The following is a 24,506-nucleotide window of genomic DNA, read 5'->3' as shown; positions in this document are numbered from 1 at the left end:
CTTGTTTTCTCTAGCATGGACGGATGTCATTTTCATCTCCATCGATATCCTGCTTTGAACCTGGAAAGAAGAACAATAATGCTTTCTCATTCTGGTTCGGCCTTGACTCATGTGCAAAAGCAGCCCCCCCACCACGCACATGATGTCGCCTGTCTTGTTTTATAGTGGGTGGGGCTGTCATAATGCACATTTCTTTATCTTTTTTTCCCAATGTTGTTTTCATGCATTTCTCTTACTTTCTTTTTCTTTTTCTTTTTTAGGGGGGGGGAGGGGTTGGTTAATCTTTAAGGTGGTGTTTAAAAGGGAATTATCTGATGACCCCCCCAGTCTTGAGGATTTGTACAAGCAGGGCCCCCCCTACTATTTGGTCTTCCCGTCTCTTCATTGGATGACCAAACACCCACGCCCTGATTGGACGACAATGGTGCTCTAAACTAATTCAGTATCTTCGGGCATGGTCCTGCTGGTGGTGTGCCTGCCAGGTGATATAACCATACCATGACAACCCGCCCCCAAAAAGACCTTGGTGTTGGGAATCATATGAGCACGCTACTAGAGAATCCCAGCACAATTGTGTATTACCCGACTCTTACAGCGCCAATGCTCGTTACTGTTCGAGTACAGATTTTCTGGTGGTCTCCTTGTACAGTGTAATCATGCTTGGGAGCGTGGTTAGGATGGTCCAAATTCGGGCCAGCATTCTTCTCTTGGCTGGTGCTTTTTGAGCTGGCCATACCATCTGTAGTGGGGGAACTGCCCACCGTTGAAACCTCTCTGGATCCCTAGCAAGCCCTAGAAGGTTCCAGTGGTGGATGTTCCTATCCGCACTGTTTCCTGCACTCAGAGCTCATGCGTATAATGTCCATGCCATCCATATGTTTTGCCAGCTCACTTTAGGGCAATAGCCCAAGCATGGAGGTAGATTCATGTCTCGAGCCAACCAGGCCATAGGAAAAAATGGGGATGATGACGCCCACCATTGAAACCTTTGTAAGGCCCACTGTGGTGTTAATTAGCCGCCCAACCATTCATGAAGTGACTTAGACATGGTTGGAGGGTAATCAGTGGCACCCAAGAAAGTTTTTTAGTAGTGAGAGTTGAACCTCCACTGTTTCCCGATGCCCTAAAATGAGCTGGTGAGAAGCGGAAGGAGTAGGGGTATGATGCATAAATTGCAGGGGGGCCCAAAGAGATTTAAGGCTGCATCGTTTGGTTACATACAAGGAGTTCAATGATAGGAAATTGGCCTCCGTGAACATGTGCTAGTGCACAAGTCGACCCATGACCAGCGTGGGACTAGTCCAATGTAATGGTCAATGGGGGGGTTTGGGGGTTCGCGGTGCCATTTCGGCGTGGGAGGAATTGTCCAGGTTCGTTGCCACCATGCGGAATATGCAGACTTTTTTAGTCGCATCGAACTCGAATGATTTTCAAAGTCGGGTATATGCCCTTCTAACTGACAATTATTTTCGCGCACAAGCTTTGCTAGAGGGGGAGAAAATGATGGGACATGGATTCCGCGATGACCCCACACCACGTGGCTCGGTGGTGTTCGGACGCAGTGTGTTTGGTTTGGCCCATGCTATAGGGATGGCCTTGCAAAGCATGTTTTGAGTGCTGTTAGGTGAATGGGTACTTTGACCCACTGACAGCAGCAACTAGCCCAGTCAAATTACAACACGTCCCAACGCCACTGAGCTTTGGGTCACCATGCAATCTAAGTCAATGCGTGGTGACTTAACACGTGGCTAGGAGCCATCTGGACTGTTTAGTCCTCACTGTGTGGTCGACTTGAGCCCTGGATCTGCCTCATTTTTGAGCTTGTACCCTACAATGGATGGACAGTGTGGATAAAACCCATACATCAGTGGCCTCTGTGAGCCCTTTTCCGTTCCTAGCTAGGGACAGGGAGGAGTTGTACCCAATCGGCATTCTTTGCTAAAATGAGCTTGCAAAACAGATGGATGGCAGATGGCATAGATAAGAACATATCATTGGGCCCATGGTACTAGTAGCTTTGTCGTTGGGGACCCTATCTAGATTGGGTCCAAATTACAGGGGGCCACCTAAAGCATGTTGCCAAGTTGTTCCGTCCATAATGAACTTGCCCGGGCCATCTTTGGGATTGGACACACGTGAGCGGTGGATGGAGCTCGGTCTTAAGTGGGAGCACTACCCAATATGGGCCCAAAAGAACCAGCTCCTACTCCAATATGATAGGGACCCCTCTTGAGGGGCAGGCCAGATCGTCCATCAATAACTTTATCCCCCTATTGGACACTACTGTAGACATTTTAATAGAGATGGTTACCGACATAATTAGTGGTTGGTAGAACTCCCAACAATAATGGATGTTGATATCTCAATTGTCTACACTTGGATGGTTGAGAACTAGTGCCATGAAATTTACAGGAATAAATCCACTCAGGTATCCAATGGGCCCTTTTGTAGCTTGACCTGCTCATGATAGAGTCCACCGCCCGCCAATTGGGTAGCTGAGACCCGGACAAGGAGAAATAAGGGGGATAAAAATGGTCCTTAAAATAATAAATCTAAGGATAAAACAGTAAGGGTGCCTACATCCTTTAGCAATCATCTTTTTTGGGGGGAATGATGAGGCCGAGAGTGAATACAAAGTATATAAGTTCGAAGGCAGATTGGTTACTACCCCCACCAGGACCTATCTAGACACGGACGGTACTGGCCGTGGGACCCAAAATGATGTGTTTTATCCACGCTGTCAATTCATTCTTACAGATCACTTCAGGGCAACAGCCCAAAAAGGAAGTAGATAAGACCTTCCTAGGGCCCACTGTGATGTTTATTTGTCATCAAATCTGTTCATAATGCCACATATATACCTGGATGAAGGGAAACACGATATATTAGCTTGATCCAAAACATCTGTGACCCCCAATAAGTTTTTAACAGTGGGCGTTCAATCCCCCATCCTATGGTGTGGTCCACTTAAGCCTTGATATGCCCGCCTTTTTGCTCTCGTCGCCTAAAATGATCAGTCAAAATTGATGGACGGCATGGATAAAATACATACATCATGATGGGGCCCAACGAGCCCCTGACATGATCGTCCGTCTCATTCTAGGTCCTGGTGGGGGTAGTAAGCTCCACTGGGCGGCTTTCCTGAATGCCGAGTCTTCCTATGCTGCCAACTCAATGTCCTTGTAACCTATGTCACGGCATGTTGATATTGATAGAGTCCAATGACATCAAGCATCATCATTCCCTTAGACGCATCTCCATAGCAAATCCTATCATCCACATGGAGCCCTAGCAACAATGCACCCCACCCCTTGGACTAATCTAATTAGCAAAATGGTTATTAAAATTGGGAAACACCCGACCAACCTAATTTTCACCATGTACATGTAAATGTCAATTGATGGGACGTCAACAGTTACTGCTGATGGATTACAATGGAGCCATCCCCTCATTTGACATTTTGAGAAAGTAGAAAATGAAGCAGAAAATAGGACGGAGCTTACCTTGACAAAGGTCACCCCTATTCAGTATCCCTCACTAGCATGCACACTACCAAAGAAAAAAACATTACTCCATAGCTAGGATTCAACGCATGCAGGTCAAATGGTTTGGTAGGCATAAGATTGACAACAAAACCACGGTCCTATATGGGAGGTGCCTAATTATGAGTTCATCTCATTTAATCATTACTTGTGTACAAGAGATGACAACGATTGCTAGTTATCAAGATTATTTTTAATCCTTACCAAAAGAAAATATGATCCTATTATATAACTATGATTAACTAAAGTGAGATGAACTCCTTTTTTGGGCATATTTTTACCAAGATTATTTTAATCCTCTTACCAAAGGAAATATGATCCCTAATACATAATTAGGATTAACTAAAATGAGCTAATCAATTGGTGTGCTCCATCATGAACTTGTATATATTTATATATTAAAAAAAAAACTAAAATGAGACATTCATTTTTTAGGCGTCTCCCAAACAGGCCCTAATGATAAAAAATAATATTAGTTAACCAACAATCACTGATCTCTAATACACAACTATGATATATGCTAAAATGAGATGAATTCAGTTCTTTAGCATCTCCCAAACAGGTGCCCTTACTGGTATAAAGGTGCACATTTGAGTGGAATACAAGCGTGCATGGCAAGCATATCAATGGTGTGGTTCAACTGGTCAGGCAGTTCAAAGTCATATATGCTAAAATGAGATGAATTCAGTTCTTTAGCATCTCCCAAACAGGTGCCCTTACTGGTATAAAGGTGCACATTTGAGTGGAATACAAGCGTGCATGGCAAGCATATCAATGGTGTGGTTCAACTGGTCAGGCAGTTCAAAGTCATTTTCCTTGAGACCTGTTTGAATATTCAAAGCATCAGTTGAATATGGTTCAACTGAATTGTTTGATTTGCATGTTGATTTCCATGAAAATGAACCTAACAAGTTTAGATTGCTGGACATCAAAAAGTGGGCAAGGAAAAGAGAACATTGCATATGAGAAGACTGTAGAAAAGAAAATTTATTTTTTATGTCTGGAAAAGGAAAAAGAAATAACATTTTAGTGAAGAATTATAAGGAAAGAGAAACCTATTCCTCATCCTGTATTCCTGAAACAGAAAATTGATTTCCTTTCCTCGGTTGCTGTCTGATTTCCACTAAATGGAGGTAACTGGGAAATGGAATTGGAGTAAATGAATTGCGAGTAAATGGCTTAATTCAGTTGTGATTGGATGTAGGGTAAATGAAATGCATTTGAAATCCAAATATTTTGTTTGGATGGGAGTAAATGGGAGGAATTGGAATCCATTGGAATTTTTTAATATGTTTACTGGACCATGTGTGATATCCCAAATCAGCTTTAACAACTCAAATTAGTATACATATGTAATATTTAATAAAATGATTGTAATAAGCCTATTGAAATATATACTTTAGCCAAAAATAAGAGTATTTTAAGCATTTGAGTGGGAAACGTAAGGGATCACAAAAAAGCTACTTGCTAACGCTTTTTAACCATCCAATTAGATGACTAACCTTTTGGACAGTTGGGATAATTCTATTAGTGTGATTTTATTGATGTAGCCAGTAATTGAATTGTTTTGGGGTATCGTTAGCATGCCATGTGTATGGCGGACATGTGCGTAGAACTACTTTTGTTTACTGGTGCAACTCTCCATGGGAGGTTAGAAAGGCATTTACTTCAAATTCCTCTCTCGTAGAGAGGATTTCATTTACGTGCCCATTTACTCCCATTTCATTTCATTTACATGCATTTACTTCCGTCCAAACAACACCCCAAATACCATTTACCACCATTCACTCCCATCCAAATGCCCCATTCAAACAGGCCCCAACAGTTGACAAAATATGAAAATGTCCATAGCTTAGCTTTTCGAAAGGAAATCAACAAGCTACTTTTCCAAAGAAAAGTATAATCATAATGATCAATTTCCATAGCTACTTTTTACAATACAAACAGTGAAAGAAAGAAAAAATAGGCCCTAACTGTTCTATTACCAACAAATGTAACTTGCAGGTAAAATAAATTCTTAAGCGGATCCATAACTAAAATTTAAATCAAGGTTTTACATACTGAAAACAGGATTGGCTGATTATACCTACCTCAAACAAAATTTGCAAAGCCGATAAATATTAGATAAATATTACATCTCCATTCAAAAAGGGAGAGATAAATGCTACATGATAAAGAATCATGCCACATCTAACTTGTACCTGCATAGCCATTTTGGAATGCATCTGCCGTATTGAGTTCAGAGAGAACCCCCATCTCGAAAAATGTCGAATGAAGCGCCCTCACGCATTGTTCCGCTTCGCTGTCATTCACTATCAAGGAAATGTTCACCTGCTAGCAGGCACAGAGGCTACGATGTTTAGATTTGCACAGGATAGAAACAATTTTAATGTTCCAATGACCAGTAGGGATGCAGTCCCCAGGTTTTTCAGTTCCTACAAGTAGGGTCCATGGTTGAATGAACCACGCTGTTGGTGCGTACAGACCTGCCACAGATGGACCATGCCCAGAAAGTACCCACGGTTGATGATCCTCATTTGGGAAGTTGCTAGATATTTCCCTTAAATGCCTATATTTGCAGTACGGTAATCTATGGGCTGGTGAATGTTCCAGTGTTCCCTATTGAGAAGGTTTTTCAAGCATGGTCCATTTTTTGTGAGGCCCACATAACGATGGTCACTATTGTAGAACGACAGGGCCGGGATTTGCAGACTGAAAACCTGAGAGGATTGTATGTCCTCAGATCAAGGACCATGTAAGTTCCTTAATGAGATGGATAGGCATAAACTCAGGGAGGGAGAGGGAGACCTTTGATGCTCCTTGCGAGATCATCTGGACATTGACTCCATTAGCTCTAAGAACGCTGAATACCTGCCACATGGGAAAATGCTAAAATCATGCATTCATCCCCAATTCTGAACATACATGAACCCAATTTGTGTTTCCTAAACCGAAAACAGGGGTATTTTGGTCACCAACAAGAGAAAATATCACAAGATTTCAAAATCTCAAGAATTGTAAAATTATTGTGATTTTGATGAGATAATGAAATTTAAACAATGTATTATATTCATACATATTTAAAATTTTAGAAGTTTTTAGAAAATATTTTTAAAAAAAATATTCACAAGGAGATTTTACCAATAATGCCCCGAGAAAACTAAAAATCTGAAAATCTACCGAGATATTGCTGAGAATGAGATTGTCACTATTCGTTGCAACAAGGAAGAAGATGTATTATAGGCAGAGTGATAAGATTTCTGGCACTTTTCATTCACACGCGCGCGCGCGCACACACGCGCACACGTGCACGCACAGGGGAAGAGAGGGAAGGCAAGGCAGAGGACAGGTATTATAGGCAGAATGATAAGATTTCCAGCACTGACATCGATTAACAGCCAAAAGACCTCTGCCAAGTCACACAGCCAATGCAAAGGGGGAAAGCAGCAGTGACAAACTCAGGGCCTCAGCTTAAATGCAGATATCAGTGTCTCATGAAATTGGTATGTATGGGGCCTCACCTTCTCTAGTATCAGTGAAGAGCGTTGCACATTGCCAATAAGGGATATTATAGACCTGTGCTGAAGGAGATTCACTACAGCAATCTTCTCGAGCTCTTCCACTACATGGTCGAGTTCCTGCACAACCACAGCAATTTCCAATTAGTTTTACTGGAAAAGAGAAGGACAGTGCTGAAGTCGCTATGAAAAATATCAAATATTTCAAATCCAAATGACTAAGCTATAAAAATAGTATTAGGTGTCATGATGTTTCCGGTCATAATGATTCTCCCCAGAAATCACAAGAAAACAGTCTAGTCTCCCTTAAGATTCACTTGGCACTTTCATATAAGGGCAACAACATATGATGGATGATTGAAAGAAACAGAATTTTTTTTCTTTTTCCTCTCAACCCAGAAATGGCACAGGTTGGACCCACCTTTTGTTGGCCTAATCAAGTGACAATACTGGTATGCCACATCAGGGGATGGCTAATCCCAAACATCTTCCACCAGATCATCTTAGCCATCTGATGCTGATGGACAAATACAACCAGTGGTTTGCATTTAATGGGGACATGGATGGTTAGATATGGCTGATAGGAGGTATCACGCATCCACCCCATCATATGAAGGACCTGGATCACATCTAATGCGCCCCACTCCATATGTCCAGTTTACCTCCGCCAAGCACTGCATATTTTCCTCCCTCAATAAACCTCACAAGTATAAATCCTCCCTCCCCCCAAGTGTGTGTATTCAGCTGATGACAGCAAACTTGGCTGCATACTAGTGAATTACAGCATCGGTGCCGGAATCTATTCACAGGCAATGTGAATATACCAAGTACTGGACAAAACAATAAGTGATGACAGAAAGTAATTAGCTCAATGAAATATAAGGATCCTAAGCTCATACGCTTGCCTGCTGAATTAACTCTCTGCTCCAAAGCTTTGAGGGATCCAAGGTCAACGAGATACTAACTTCACTAGTTGCAACCACATCTACAGAGATACCCAATTCTTCAAAGATGGAAAAGACCTGCACAGGAAAAGGAAACATGAATAACATTTGGATGACATGAACAAAAGCAGGACAGAGAGGGAAGAGATCTAGTGTTAAATTAGTCTACCTTCGCAAGGAAACCGAACTGACCAAGCATTCGAGTGCTCACTATATCCAGCATGGTGACATTCCGCTTCAACACTATGCTGGTTAGCACAGCCTGGAATTAGGAAACAAAACATTTAAACACTGTTGGTACTTTATGCAACATAATGATACCCAAAAAAAAAAATCTTGTTGACAGCAGTAAAGATGAAAAATGCATTGCTACAAACCTTACTCATATCTCTTGCTCTAGTGATGAGGGTACCCGGAGCTTTAGGATTATAGGAGTTCTTGACCCTAACAGGAATATCGCCCTCTCTAGCAGGTCGCATGGATTGTGGATGCAAAACCTACAATAAGGACAATATATAATACCGATATAATAAAGATGGCAACTAATGACACCGGGATTTTAGAGAAGAAAAAAGGGGAGCTAAAATCATCATCGTCATCTTCATCATCATAGCCTCATCCCAGAAATTCGGGGAAACTTTACAAAATCCAAGTAGAGACATAAAGGCAAATCCCAATTGGGAGAAGATCACCTATCACCGAAAAATATGTATATATCACGTGATAGGAATCAAGGTTGTTTAATACCCCGGATTTATGTACTTCAGAATTGACATGAGAGAAGTGATGCCATGTCATTTGAAGTTTTCCATTTTATAAGCTCATTTTATCTCCATGGAGAATTCTCATCTTAGCCACACATTCTAGCACAACTTACACACGAATACATAGCACACAGGTGTCAGATCAGAATCACATATCAGGCTGGCCCCACCATGGATGCATACATTATGGTGGCCAACCGATCCTAACTTTTAACTGCTGATTTTCAAGGTGGTGGCAGTTGGTAAACTGTTTCTTCGTTTTTTCCCCCTTTGGAACTCACCTGTGCACCGAAATATGCAAGTTCAGCTGCTTCATCAAATGTCAAATATGGTACAGGCAATGCACGCGGGTAAATGTTAGGATCACATGTCAAAACACCATCCACATCCTTCCATACCTGTTATGAATTAAAAACTGGGTTGTCATAAATAATAAACAAAGTTGAAAAAAAAAAAAAACATGAATAGTAGCTCAAGCAAAAAGTTAGAAAAATAAATGAAGACTTTAAGGTAGTTCTCCACTAGAAGTTCATATGAATTGGTGTAACAAAACAAGAGACTTTCAAATTAAAATGGGATGCAGTTATGATTATCCAAGAAAAAAGAGGCCAGTGGTTATGAATCTCTCTTCATATGTACAGACAAGCCTTAAATTCACATGCACAAAGGTTTTGAACGAAACCTGAATTTCTCGTAAACCCAAGGCTTTGCCAATGGTTGTAGCTGTCAAGTCACTCCCACCCCTTCCTAAGGTAGTTACAGCACAAGTTTTCCATCCCTGCAGTTAGCAGATAATCAAGATGAGAAGCTGCACCAACAATTGAAGTTGAATATACAACAGAAGCAGTTCTTTGAGAAAATTTGTATGAATTTACTCCCTTTATCATTGATGAAAACTGTATTTAAACAAAACAAAACAAAACAAAAAAAAAAAAAAAAAAAACAGGGTGGGGTCACTTTGCAATAAGGCAAAACAAATGAAGCAGATCTGCGGTAAAGGACCTTTCCGAGGAAGCCAGTAACAACAGGAATCGCAGGATCACTTATCCAGTCTCCATGCAATCTCTTTGCAACAGCGGGATAAGTTGCTTCCAAGATGTCAGCATTTGTAAAGTCATCTGTGGTTATAAAACCAATATCAAATGCATCATACTGCCAAAGATGAGGAGGTCATCAGTTAGTAAGCACTGCAAGTCACATCAAGATGACACATAGGTAGCACAGAACAAAATCAGCAGCTAATTTACATAAAAAGAAAAGGAAACAGGATAAATTCCATGTTCTAGGGCTCATAGCATAATATAAAGACATGGATGTTAAGTGCTGAAGCTATGGGACTGGCAACTAGAAGTTGCAAGGAGAGTTGCCGGTGATAAATAGTGTAGGCATACAAGAAAAATTTCAAGCGGAAACTTTCTTGCTTTTAAATTGATTGTACTCAAAAGGAAAATGAGAACAACGTCAGGGACAAGGGAAATAGTTCCCAATACACCAGATATATTATGATTTTTTTTATTTTTTTTTATTTTGCTTTTTGTAAGATAGTGATTCAAACAAACACCAGATAAAATGAACTCCATGGAGAAACCCTATATATGCAATACTGCTAGCTCAATACCACATCACTGCCTAACTGCTAGCTCACTGCCTTGTCAGCCATTTGCATGGCAAGAGTGTCTTTTTTCTGAGTCTTGGGCTATTTCTTAAAGAAGTTTTTATTTAACCTAACTCTCATCTCAGTCTTAAATGGTAGGTTGGCAAAAGTTTTGTGATCAGCTGCCCACCAAACATTAACCTTCCCCCTTTACCCAATAGCTCTAGGAACCAGATGTGGAAGAGAATCACATTGGCACCACTCACAAGCCACCATGATTCCACCCAGTATAAACCCCGCTACGTAATTACATGCATACACAAAGGGTGAGGAAAGACGAAGAGTCATTGAGGGGCAATTGGAAATGCAAACGCCGAACACAAAGCAACCAAGCATATGACATGTCTTGCTCAAGTAGTTGGCCATACAAAATACCAAAGAACCCACCAACACATGATTACCAACATGACTCACATGCCAACAAGTGACTTCCAAACTGCACCTTAGCAACACTACTGTGTGCACAGCCCACAAAGGGGAATCAGCAAACAATTCCTGTCTAGAGAATGGAATGCTAGACGAGCCTAGGGGTGGCAATGGGTAAGATAGCCCGGCCATGTAGAACCAGGGCCTGGACCCTAAAACTGACCCAAGGGCCAGGCCTGTGCCAATGATGAATGGCCCGGCCCATACTTCTGGCACTAAATTAGTTTGTGGCTATTTTCTATAGTACACACTACCTGCAGAAAATGTAGGTCACAGCATAAAAAGTGTATGGTGTAAAAACCAGGAAGGCAAACTAATTAGCAAGCTACTCCATTGAAATTATTCAACAACCAGTGGTTTGTATGTGCATTTGTGGGCCACTTAACGAGTGATAGATCTCACTTTCGAGTTTTGCCCCAGTTGATCTTGCAAGGCGGGTCCTATAGAGCCAAGCAGGGCCTTTTTAGCCTAGTCAAAGGCAAAATCAGGCCAAGGCCAATGCTAAAGCCTTTTAGCCCCCTTGGGCAAGAGCTGAGGGGATTGAACCAAGCAATGGCCAACCTGGCGCCCATTACCACTCCTAGACGAGCCCGCAGAGCACAAGCGGCACACAATGTACTACCATCATGCCAAAAGTGGGAAGTAGCTGCAAGGAATAGCAAGTAGGGCGACACATGTTTATCAAACGGCAATCACATGCCAACACAATCACTCGCAACACTGACCTTTTGCTGAATGAACTCTTGTGCAATAACTAAAACAGAAAATTTTCTAAAAAAAAAAAAAACTAAAAGGGCAAATTTCAAACAGCTGGTCTCTAGCATGCTACTGCGGGCAAACTCGCTAGGCATGATTAGCAATTTGTATTCTCAAAAAACAAAAGTTATATTAGAATATGAGGACTAAAACAAGTGATCATGAAACAACATACTTGGCGAGCTTTAGTATTAATTTTGTTCAAATATGCCGCAAAAATCCTTGTTGACATGCACTCTCCAAATGATACCAAATAGTCTCTTGCACGTAGAGTCATCTCCTTCATCACAGCAATCCCTTTTATAAATTGCTCCAATTCATCTAGTAAAGCTGTAAATTGATTACAGACAAGAAGCCAATATGGTTAGGCATCCTCATAAAAATCATCAATATTAACCAAACAAAAAAAAAGAGGCCAAAATGAGAATCTAACTCAAAGATATGATAAGTTAAATCAAGCAAAATATGTCTGTACCATGATGAACTCCATAGCAACATAAATCCAAATTTAGAAAATCATACAAATTTAAGCAGTTTTAAGTTAAGCACATTATAATAGGCTTATGATGATGCCACATTAACATTTAAATGGGAGAGAGAAAACTATTTTCTTGGAAGAGTAGACACCTTCCTTTTGGGATGTAGTCTAATTAATTTCACTGTCTCAAATATCCAGGTCTATTTTGTCTCTTTTACATTGTCATATAGTAAAGCAGGAAGAACGCCATCAAACATTTTCTCTGGAAAGGTGGGCATGTAAGAATATCAGCAAAAGGACAGGAAAAATCATTTCTCCATCAGCGATGAATCAAACTCTCTATGACAAACAGCTCTGTTGTTCTGGTGACGAGGAAGAGAGACTGTGTGGGAGTAATTAGCTGTCAGTATGGATTCTCGTATGTGGAGAAGGAAGCCAAGGGGAATCCATGATTATCCGATCAAGATGTGGGAGGGCCATCAGGAATTTAAAAGGGTTTTGTTCAACAGAGGCAATGAGTTTAGGGTTGGGTTGGTTCAAGACCTTCAGGTAGAGTTGTACACGAGTCAAACCAAGTCGAGTTTGGCCTAGCTCGGCTCGGCTCGGCCAGCAGGCTACCCCAGCTTGAACTCGGCTCAGCTCAGTCCTCGAGCCTGACTAGCCAGTTCAGCTCGGCTCGGGCCAGCTCGAGCCAAGCTTGAGCTTGATCTTTCAAGCCGAGTTCGAGTTCGAGCCTACAAGTTGAGTTCGAGTTTAGGTCTTAGGGTTTTTAATATATATTATAATATATATAATATATAACTTATTCAAACATATAAATATTTACAAAATACTTATATTAAGTGAACCCAATCCGAGTTGAATTGATTCGAACCGAGTCAAGTTTGAGTCAAGTTCCGAGCCGAGTCAAGTCAAGCTCGATCTAGCTCGGACTCGGCTCAAAATTTTTTCGAGCTCAACTTAGCTTGAACTCAGTTTCGACCCGAGTCGAGTCGAGCCAAGTGAGTTAACCGAACTAACTCAGTTTGTGTATAGCTCTACCTTCAGGTTCAAGGATTATGGTCTAGAAGGATCCTTGATGATTTTGTGAATGCTCGAAGCACGTATTTGAAAGCATAAAGTCTTGAATAATGCATGTTGGGAGACGAGGGTGTTGTTGGCTGCTTTGGGAGTCCTTGGTTTAGGAGGATGCATGAGGGATGAACAAATTGATAGTTACCTTAAGTTGTTGAGGGAGTTACATAAGGCCTTCATTCCAAGAGTGGGTAACAGGAGGGTAGGATTCAAAAATCTTTGTGGGGTCCACCTATGGTTAAGTTTACTTATGGTTCTCCGTAAGGTAGGAGTATGACCCAACCCTGAGTAATGGGCTTCAGCCATTTGAGGTCTCTCTTATAGTCATCGCTAATAAAAGGAAATATTAAATGAACAAGTTGCCATATTTAGTTATTTACTAGGTTGCAATTCTTACTGAAGTTTTAACCACGGTTCCTCTAGAGCAGGAAAATAAGGGCTACCAATAGCTGCATCATGGGCAAGTGTTGTGGAATGAATGTACCACGTCTCGGCATTGTCCTTTCACTAGGTCTGCATGGATCAGATTTCCTTTGACCATTTTGAGTTTCTAGGTCAATGCTTCAATCCCATTTGGTTAGGGGATCCTGCAAAATTGGGATTAAGCTAATCCATATTACAATAGGCCCCTATCCTTCATGTCAGATTTGCTAAAGCAGTGTTTCTTCCAATTAATCACAACTTTTGCCGTTTACTTTTTTCATAAATACCAAAATTGTAATTAAGTGGAAGAAACCACAACTTTAGTGATGGGAACCTAATGTGAGAAGTATGGGGACCACCAAATCGGGACTAAGGTAAACCAATATTTTGCAGGATGCACTACCCAAAAAAAAAAAAGGTCTAAGCCATTTTCAGATTTGTTGGAGGCTTGGGTAATAGATATTAACCATCCTAGAGGTTAGGTCCTTTGGAACCATTGCTTGGCTGGATCATTCCGTCCATTTGTAGGGGGGCTACAAGAAAATTGTTTGAGATAATGAGATATAAGACAAGGATGATTTCTTAGGTAGAACTAGAAACCGAAGGAGTTCCCTGAAGTGGGGACAACAAGGGTATGTTGAGGTCATTGAAAATAGTAAAAGGGGCGAAGCAAGGGGTCTACAAGGTCAACGTCACCCCTAGTCTGCATGATTCAGCTCGATTCCCCAGCGAGTTCTTCAGCAGACCCAGTTCTATGGACTATAGGATGCATTATTTGGAATAATTTGAATGACGTGAAATAAATTCAGTTCCTAACCCTGAAAAAGAAAACTCTCTTTTTTGAGTGGAGTGAAATGGGTGTTTTTAGTCAAATCAAGACCCTCAATTCAAATAAGGGAGAGATCAAACTAATTTTAAGATGTGAACAATGACTGAGTCATTCTTGGATCCTTCTGTAGAAGCATTAACAAGATGAGTTGGGGTCAGCCTAAGCCTGGCCGATAGCGCTGATTGGGGCTGAGTCCATAGTCAAACCATGTTCCCTAGGACCGTGGCAGACCTAATAAATACTAATCAGACCCATGTCGTGCCTAGGATTGCACATCCAATTTTCAGCTAAATGGCTTGGATCCAATATGCCATTTCTGGTTATCCATGGACCAAATCAAGCTTGGCCCAACCCAGTCCCTTTACAAAATTTTGAATAGAGTGACCACAGCCAAGGAGCCTCAACGTGAACCCAACATGATTAACAATCAGGCTAGAACTCTAGACTGGACGCGAACCACTGGCCCTAGGAGTCTAACCCAAGCCCAAGAAACAACAGGCCAGGCCACGCAATGTTACAACCATGGGGAAAGGGCGCTCTTTTGGTGTTGTTGAACCCACTTCCAACAGATCTCTATGAAGGATGGCAAATTGAATGGAAGTTATCATAAATGTGTACAGTAATTAATAGATTTCTCATTCATTCTTTGGGGCATTTTTATTTTTTTATTTTTGGTTAGCTTGTTAGTACACCCACTGTCAATTCACACTTTACTGTTAGCCACCACCACTAGGTAAACGATACCAAGACCTCAGTGTTGAAACGAGGTATCTTTCACTCAGTCTACCACTTGAGCTATGGATCATTCTTTGGGACATTGGAAAGCAGACAGTCAGTCTAGATAGGAAGTCAATAGATCCTTTTAGAGAGATCAGGTCAAAATTCCACTGCTAGCAATTTTGATGCAGTTCCCTGGCCTTACTTTCTATAGCAAACTTTCGTCATCATAGAGGAACGGGAAAAAAAACAAAGAATGAAACATTTACTTCGTGATCCCTAAATAGTTGCATATTGACCTTAGTCATCAATTTCGAAATATATGTAAAGTTTCATGTATGTCATCAAGGACAGAAACTGATGCAGGACAATTAACCACTTTGCCCCACATCTCATGGGTTTAGGACCTTGGCCGAACTCCCTTCATGGGCCCCAAATCACATGGGCTGCCCACCCCGAGTGTGTCCCCGCATCCCACGGGCTACCCTACTCGAGCCCGGTGTGAAATGTGTATCAGTCACCCCTGGTGAGGAGTCTCGAACATGAGACCTCCCCCATGGGCCCCAAATCACATGGGTCACCCACCCCGAGTGTGCCCCTGCATCCCACAAGCGACCTCACTCGAGCCCAGTGTGAAAATATCCCTTCATTAATCACCTCTGGTGAGGAGTCTCAAACACGAGACCTCCCTCTCTAATACCAATTTAATGCAGGACAATTAACCACTTTGCTCTAAAAGTTCGAACTGTTAGAGTATGGCAAATTAATCCCTTTATCTCATAGCCCAGGCCCCACATCTCATGGGTTTAGGACCTCGGCCGAACCCCCTTCGTGGGCTCCAAATCACATGGGCCGCCCACCCCGAATGTGTCCCCGCATCACACGGGCTACCCCACTAGAGCCCGTTGTGAAATGCGCATTAATCACCCCTAGTGAGGAGTCTAGAACACGAGACTTCCCCCGTGGGCCCCAAATTACATGACCCACCCCAAGTGTGCTCCTCCATCCCATAGGAGACCCCACTCGAGCCCAGTGTGAAAATGCCCCTGCATTAAAACTCCATGCTTTGTTTTGGCTGAAAGTTTAGCCTGTTTTGGCCCATTTCAGCCAGAATATTTCTGATTTTTTTATGTTTCATTTTTGAGCCATCATGGTCATTATTTCTCGATGACTTGAGGGGCATTTTCATTAAAAGAAACATTCATAGTAGCCTGGGAAGATTAAAAATATGTGAAAATCTCTCTTGTGGGAGAAACAAAAAGAGGCTTACCATTTCTACATATGGATAAATGCAACCATCCTTTCTGAAACTAAACACCTAGAAAGGCCAAAATACTCAAGCATTTCATTTCAATAGGAAAGCATAATCCACGACACAACAGAAGTGACAAACTAAAATAGTTATGCCTGAAAAAAGTTACTGAAATTTTCACCATAATCAGAGACCAGATCTAATTCAACTAGATTAGGGACCAAATGGTATATAAACTTTCATGTTCAGTTGATTAACAGAAGAAGAAGAAAAAAAAAAAAAACTAGAACTAGGCAAACAAGAAAGCCTCACCAGAAATGGTAGACCTATCCACTCCAAGCTCATCGGCAGTCCTACAGAAAGCAAAGCAATGAGAACCAGGGATTAGAATAGGACTAATTGAAATTTCAAACTTGGATGAGAAAAGATCTAAAAGCAATTGTTACTTTGTTAGGGATATCAAAGGGCCAGACCTGGACCAAGCAAAATATAGTTTTCGATGTGGCAGGCGGACAAGCCTGGCCTGACCAGTTCAAAATGTGGGCCTAAACCAACAGGCATGGTCATTTGACAGCCCTAGCAACCGTGATCACAAGCAAGCAGTTTACATAAAGCAGCACTCATCTTGGAAAATCAGTCTTTTAATTACCAATACTTAGCCATGTCAAAGAAAAACTCACCAATTTCACAAAATATCAGCTTAACATAAATTCAAATAAGCCATCTTTTATAGCAACAAACTAATTGAAAAAATAAATGAAGTTACAAGCTACAAAGTTGATTTAGAGGCAGAGAACCCAATACAAAGTGATGATCACATTACACCATCCTGAGCAAGGAGATCAGCAAATCTCATCTTCCTGTTTCAATACATAGGAGGAAGAGATGCAGACCATGGATGTTAGTGCTGCATCTTGTCATGGTCCATTGGGACTGGTACGGGTTTTCAGCCAAACCAAGCTGACTCTGCTGACTGCAATTCCATCAGCAACTTTTTTTGGCATTACTAGAGATCAGAAAGAGAAGAATAAGAATCAAGATCTTACGTGCAATGAAGTTCTTTAATAAAGCTCAACTCATCAATATTGGATACATTAGAAACACCACAACTGACAGCCTTTTCACCAGCCTAAGACACAGCCATTGAATCTTAAGATAAATATTGAACTATGAATAAGTATAATTTGAGTTTTTTTTTTTTAAAAAAAAAACACTAACTACAAAACTGGGTCCATGCATACCTGTAGCAGCTTATTAGTCGTCTTCCCCATTGCCGACAGAACAATTACAGGCCTTTCTTCAGGAAAACTGAGAATAAGTTCTGCAACCTCCCTCATCCTTTCAGCTGACGCCACCGAAGATCCACCAAACTTCATGACACAGCTCAATTGCCCCACACTTCCACTGGGACTTTGGTTAACAGTCTTGGACTTCTCAACCACAGATAAAGCTCCTCTCTCACAACTGATTCTCAAGGCTCTATTTGCACAAACAACACCTCTTCTTTGAGACAAAAATCCAGCAGGTGAAGCTACAGACGCTGCAAACTTAATCCTTCTTGAAGAAATCAAGAGCGAACTCGTTCTGAATCCAGAATAAGGAGTTTCGACGTTGCAGAAACTCGACCAAGCTGCCATTGCCAAGAATGCTAGAAATATACTCTCTTCCTACTATATTTTTGCAGATCTACTGTTTGACCAAATCCTTCTCTAGATGACGGAATCTAGGCTTCTCTAGAGTCCGAAATACAATAAAATGAGCTTAATCCAAAATCCACTCTGCTTTCAACTGAAATCTTTAAAGATAAAAAAATGCTTCAATCTAGCAGCTACAACTCAAAAGGAATTTCGTCGAATTGCTTAATCTCACGCACTACCTGCAAATTCCACCACACATTCAAACATCCTACATCGATAAAGAAAAGAAAAGGCAGAAGAAGCAAATTACAGCCTGAGAACCTCAAAAATCCTTCAAAAAGAAATAGAAAGTTGCGAGGAAAAAACCATTAAATACAAAAAAGAAAATCTCAGGAAAACCAGACACGAAAAAATCTCCTCCCAAATGAGGATGGAAAATGACTAAATAACATAAATAAACATATTCCAGCTCCGTAATTCCTTCAAAAACCCTAGAAAATTCGCAAAAATGCCAAAAAAAACTCATTCAAACGAGAAAAAGATCAAGAAAACGAGATCAAGGAGAAAATTACGGTAAAGAAAGAAAAAAGAAATGGAAAAGAGAAATTTGAGAAGTGCCTGCAGATCTGTGGCTGAGGTAGAAAAAAGCTAGGGTTAGGGCTTTTTCCGCCTGTTTTCCTTCCCTCGTCTTCCCTCAAAAGCTTCGGCGGCTTTGAATGACCAACGGAGCTCGGAAGAGAATACGGGAAGGAATGCGAGAGGGTCTTGGGAGGGCTTCGTCTCTAAGTATTTATAATAAGGGAAGGAAACAGGAAAGAGAGGGATGTGTTTTCTGATTAAATGGTATTGGAATGGACGGTCCAGATTGAATCAGCACGGCAGGAAGATGTACCCGCCGCGTCTGTTACAGCCAAAGGCGGGAGGTAAAAACGTGCTCCCAACTCGAAGTATAAAATGAAAGTTTATGATACAGCCGGCATTTTTGTACGGTGTACTTTATTTTAGAAATAGGATTGCGTACGAGTAAACTACGTTGAGCCCACCTTGAATGTATACAGTTTATCCACGCCGTTCATCTGTTTTTATAGCTCATTTTACGGGTTGAGCCCGAATTGAAGCATATCCAAAGCTCAAGTGGATCACACCACAGGAAAAAGTTGAAATAATGATTTCCATAGTTAATACCTTACTAAGGCGTACAGTGATGTTTATTTGTCATCCTAACTGTTCATAACATCTCAAAGGCATGGATGAAGGGAATGAAAAAATTTCATCTTGATGCAAAACTTCTGTGGCCCTAGATGTTCAATTCACACTTTTTCTTGTGGTGTGGTCCACTTGAGGTTCAGATATGCTTCATTTTTTTTTCTTAGCACTAAAATTATCTAATAAGATGGATGGACGGAGTGGATAGAGACATAAAATACGGTGAAACCCACAAAGAGTTGGGTCCATGGATCAATAATCCAGACCATTGATTTGTCGTGTCCCATTGTGAATGAAGTAAATTTTGAGGGGAGAAATAATGAGCTCTTGATCTATGGCCCAAAGATAAACGGTGATGAAGAGAAGGAAAAAAAAAGAAAAAACCAACGGTTTACAATCAATTGAAAAAGTCGTTATGTTGTCCACGAAATCTCTCGATCTTGGTTAGCATGATCAGCGGGCGTTTGGCGCATGGGTTTAAACGGACTAGGGGAGTGGGTTTTAAGATCCCGTTGACCAAAGATGTTTACGGAAGCATTTGCCCACAGTATAATTGATGAGACTTATATGAAACGTTTCCCACGTGTTTACACATTACACACGGGTTTCATTTCTGACGTATGGGGCACTGTGGATGGACACCATGAATCCAAAACTCGTTTTGGAGTTTCGCATGCATATGGACGGTTGAGAAGAAAATCACATCAGCTGTCCACATTCAGCTGAAAAATGGCACTAATCTTCATCGAGATTTTTGGAGCGATCTTCGTCCGCGGTCTGATGCAACCTGCCCAACGGTCTGGATTACTGAACCGAATGCCCTAGTTATCATAAATGAGAACGTGTGTACGCTTCGGAAATTTTTGGCCACGTGCCATAAGAGTCCCGTGATTTGATTTTAGCAATTGGTAGCGCGTGCTCGTCTGGTGTACATCCATGCACTTAAAAGCTGGGAAAGCGAGGAAACTAGGGCTGACAGTCCGCCGGATTCAAACCGACGGATCTGCCACCGACACATGAGGTTGGCCTCGGGCATGACGTGTCGGGCTTGGGCTACACGAATACCAACCCGCCCGACTTTCGACCTAATAGAAGCCACTATCGAATTCGAGTGGACCAGTCAAACCTCATATTAATTTACATTGATATGGTCAATCCATCTCGTCTACTATCTTTGATTTCAACCATCCATCATATATTAAATAATCGAGTGGTTAGACGCATGCATTCCATTGTTGTTGCATGATCGCGTTCGATTTTGGAACAATTAATGGGCCTGGTAAGGACTACTCACAGGGAATTCTTAAAACGATAGTTTATCAAAGTCCGTATAAATGAGTGTGCGTGGATCCATATAAGTCCCGAGCCCATTCAAACTAACCCAGAGCCTAATCTAAACCATTCAGTTCAAAAAATAGGCCAAGATTGGCCCCAGGATCAATAGCCCAGAAACGTGAAATTTAAATTTCACTTCTAATAATGACTCAATCGTAACATCATTTTTTTTTTTTTATGAAGTATTAATCTATTCCCCACAATATAAGTTGTTTTTAAAGCCTTTTATAGATTAAAAAAATCCTTAAAATAAAATTAATTTATATCTTTACCAATGAACATCACTCAAATTATCAAGCTTACCATCTTGGCTATTTAATAAGAACATGAAACGTATTTAATTGCTTTCAAAAGTCATTAACAACAAACTATGAGGTAATTTACCCTTCGGCTATTCACTAATAACTAAGATGTCATTACGTCTTTCTATGAGTACCTGGCTTTTTTAATTTTCAACATACCTATCAGCATTGGTTGAAGAATGAGGTGAGAGTTCAGGTAATGAAGCCTTTGAAGAGCATGATGAGAATATCAACTCTCCCAAAGACTTTCCATTGGTAGTCATCCCCTTCTAGTGAAATCTTGCCATCACAAATTCAAAGTATTGAAGCTTCCAGGAAGTCTTTTCACTAGTAGTCACCCCACATGTAAGAGAAGAAGCCTTGAGGAGCTGGCTAAGAGCCCTACTCTCTAAGGCCTTTTTTTCTCCTCTCAAGAGTAAGGTGTGGTTGCACCCTGGCCATTTTCTCAAATAGAGAAGTGCTAGTATTTTATTTTTTTCCTTCACTCGCATCTCTAATTAAAATCTATCATCTCATAATCAAAGATTTTGTAGAATAAAGTTGAAAATCTAAGAACTTGATCATATTTTTTTAAATTGTTGAAGTTCTTCCCTCTTCACTCACATTTTCTAATTAATCTAAACGGCTTATTTACTAATTTCATTTATATTGCATTTTATTTATTATATTACTATATTTTTCATACAAACCTCATTGTAATTTCATTTTTTACTGTGTTAATTTATTTTCAAATATAATCTAAAACTAAAATCTTAATAACCTCAAGTCATATAAAGTAGAAATCATATATTTGAACAGAAAGTAAGAGCCTCTCAACTTCCTTTTTTGCAAATGAAACTCTCACGAGGGTCGACCGTTGAAAACGATGCACGGAGGTCCAGGTTCGACCCTCAAAATCAAGGGTGGACCATCGACTGACCAGAGACCGAGGGTCGACCGTTGAAATTGAGGGTCGACCCTCGATGAATTTATGAACACTTATACTTGGTGAATTTTCACATACTCGGTCAATTTTCACATATACTCGGTGAAGTTTCGACAGTTAAAAACCGTCTCAATACTTGTACTCGTGAATTTTCACATGTAATCAGTGAATTTATGATGGTTGAAAACCATCTCAACACGGGTACTCAATGAATTTTCACGTACTTGGTTAGTTTTCACATGCACTCAGTGAATTTACAATGGCTGAAAACCGTCTCCAAAACATGTACTCAATGAATTTACAATGGTTGAAAGTCATCTTAACACTTGTGAAATTTCACTTGTACTCGATGAATTTATAACTATTGAAAATCGTCTCAATACTTGTACTCAATCAATTTTCATATGTACTTTGTGGATTTTCACCTAGTATAGGGGAAATTTGACCAAGTATAAGTAAATTTCACCAAAGGCAAATTAATCGAGTACGTGTAGAAATTGATCAAGTATAGGTGAAAATTCATCGAATACATGTGAAAGTTGACCGAGTATAGGTCAAAATTGACCGAGTACATGTTTAAATTCATAGAGTATAGGTGAAAATTCACCGAGTACGGGAAATTTGACCGAGGTGGGATTAAATGTTGCAAAATTTGTGTAGTTATTTTAACAACTTGACACTTTTAAATACATATCCTAATAAGATAGATTTTACAGAAATACAAATACACAAAGGGGGTAAATATATGCCATTCTCACCCATAATATATATACATATATATACATACATACATACATACATACATACATACATATATATATATATATATCCAATGGCATGGAAATTAACTAACTACGGGGTGAAATTTGACCGAGTACTCGTGCAAATTGACCAAATACTCGTGTAAATTGACCGAGTATTGGGTGAAAATTGATCGAGTACTTGTAATTATAGTTTAGGATTTAAAATGAAGAATTTTTTCAATTATACCTGCAATGCGTGGCTTTTTGGACGGAGGCACCATTTTCTTTCTCTTATATCTCTCAAATCCATCTTCAATGTAACAGGTTTAAAATAATGAATAAAATAAAGTGGTGGTGGAGATTTCAGGAAGAAAAATGAGGAGACTATTAGAGAAATAAATACAAAAGAAGGAGATAATTTCAAGAAAAAATACAAAGAGAAGAGATGATTTCGGAACAATTTTAGGAAGATAAGTTTTTAGTATAGCAAGGGTATTTTTGTTCGAAAAAATCTCTAAAGTTTAGACATGAGAAGTAAAGTGTTGGATATTTGGAAAGGCTGCTCAATTAAAAGTGAATTTTACAAAGAGAGATTTCTCTTCAATTGTTTGCTCGAAAAGAGTATTTAATATTTTATTTTAAATTGTCTAATAAATGTCTTTTGATCCAACGGTTGCAACATAAGCCCCACCAGTATTATATGATTCTAAACATTTTTCTTGTGGCTCCATTCTTATCAGTTACCCAAATCCACTATGATTTATACTTGCAAGAGGAAGATTAGAGCAACGATCTACATAAAAGATTACTTGGACAACTAGGATCATCCAATCATAGCATATTTTTGTGTTGCATGTAGTCCAATGAAGCCCCATAGGATTACATGATTTTTTTATTTTTTTTATTTAGTCCAAATAATTGGTTCATCACTAATAGAAAACTCATGTTAGTTGCAATATGATTAGGTTACATTATTACTAGGGCTGAAAGTCAGGTGGTTGGGTAGGGTAACCCAATGTATATATAGGCTATACCTCAACCCAACCTAACCTAACCCAACATTGGGTTGGGATTTCTCAACCCATGCCCAACCCAAGCAAGGCTCGATTATGTTGGCCGGATGAATACATGCTAATATGTTCATTACTACATTAGTCTATTATATTTTAAACACATGTCTTAGTTTTTGTACTTATGATTTTATTAATTATATATATGGTTATTTATAGTAAAAAAAACTTTATTTTTTCTAAACAAACAACTAAAATACAGGATAATTACTCCTTTAAAAGTCGTGTTGTATAGCACACAATCTATTTCAGAGAGAGAAATTTATCGTATTTTGTTAACTTGAGTCATCGAAAATGACCCAGACCAATGAAACCCAATGTCATTGAAATTTCTTGTGCCTTCAACACAAACAATCAACACTCAATTATAATATATAACTTATATATTAATTGGGTTTGGGTTGAGTTGGGTCGGGTTGGGTAACTCGAGTCCAACCCAAGTTTTATTGGGTTGGTGTTAAGGGTCATTTGGCACCGTAGATTAGAGAGGATTGAAGGGGATCCAAGGGGTTTCAAATCGCTCCATTGTTTGGTAGCATAAAGTAATTGAGGGTTTCCAATCCCCTCTTTGAGAGGGTTTGTAATCTACCATGAGAGCTTGGATTACACCTAAATTATTTCAATAGTTGTAGGTGTAACATATATGTCATTATACACTATCATTTTATTGGGCACATGACCCACTAATGGTGATCAACACTGTCCAAACATTGTCCATGTAAATCAACGATTAAAAATCGTTGGTTGGTCACCTAGACATGATCTTATGCTTGTGGCCCATTCGAGACTTGAAATTTCATCATTTTCGAGGCAAAGCATATATTTCAACGGACTTATCATAACCATTGTGTCAAAAATTATATATCTCACTAATTAAAGATATTAAAATTGATTTTGTAATTAAATTCAAA

At 40.0% G+C, this 24,506-nt stretch overlaps 1 protein-coding gene across 5 annotated transcripts; it reads right to left on the bottom strand.

Moving 5' to 3' along the window:
• Positions 1–5,442: 5,442 nt before the first annotated feature.
• LOC131239322 (aspartokinase 2, chloroplastic-like) lies at positions 5,443–18,253 on the bottom strand. 5 transcript variants are annotated; one of them, XM_058236967.1, is made up of 13 exons: positions 17,619–18,253; positions 17,424–17,506; positions 16,690–16,730; positions 11,780–11,934; positions 9,771–9,920; positions 9,451–9,546; positions 9,050–9,166; positions 8,382–8,501; positions 8,174–8,266; positions 7,960–8,082; positions 7,064–7,180; positions 6,351–6,413; positions 5,443–5,876 (listed from the first exon to the last, which is right to left on the bottom strand). In XM_058236967.1, exons 1-13 carry the CDS (start codon positions 18,012–18,014, stop codon positions 5,733–5,735), a joined length of 1,698 nt encoding a protein of 565 aa, XP_058092950.1. In that variant the 5' UTR covers positions 18,015–18,253; the 3' UTR covers positions 5,443–5,732. The 5 variants fall into 5 exon arrangements, with proteins under 5 accessions (XP_058092950.1, XP_058092951.1, XP_058092952.1 ...); XM_058236968.1 differs by having other exon boundaries at positions 5,443–5,873; XM_058236969.1 differs by having other exon boundaries at positions 7,966–8,082.
• Between the last annotated feature and the right edge of the window lie 6,253 nt (positions 18,254–24,506).

The sequence above is a fragment of the Magnolia sinica genome, chromosome 3 (assembly GCF_029962835.1).
Source record: "Magnolia sinica isolate HGM2019 chromosome 3, MsV1, whole genome shotgun sequence".
Lineage (NCBI taxonomy): Eukaryota > Viridiplantae > Streptophyta > Magnoliopsida > Magnoliales > Magnoliaceae > Magnolia > Magnolia sinica.
This window is presented reverse-complemented; position numbering and strand designations above follow the sequence as displayed.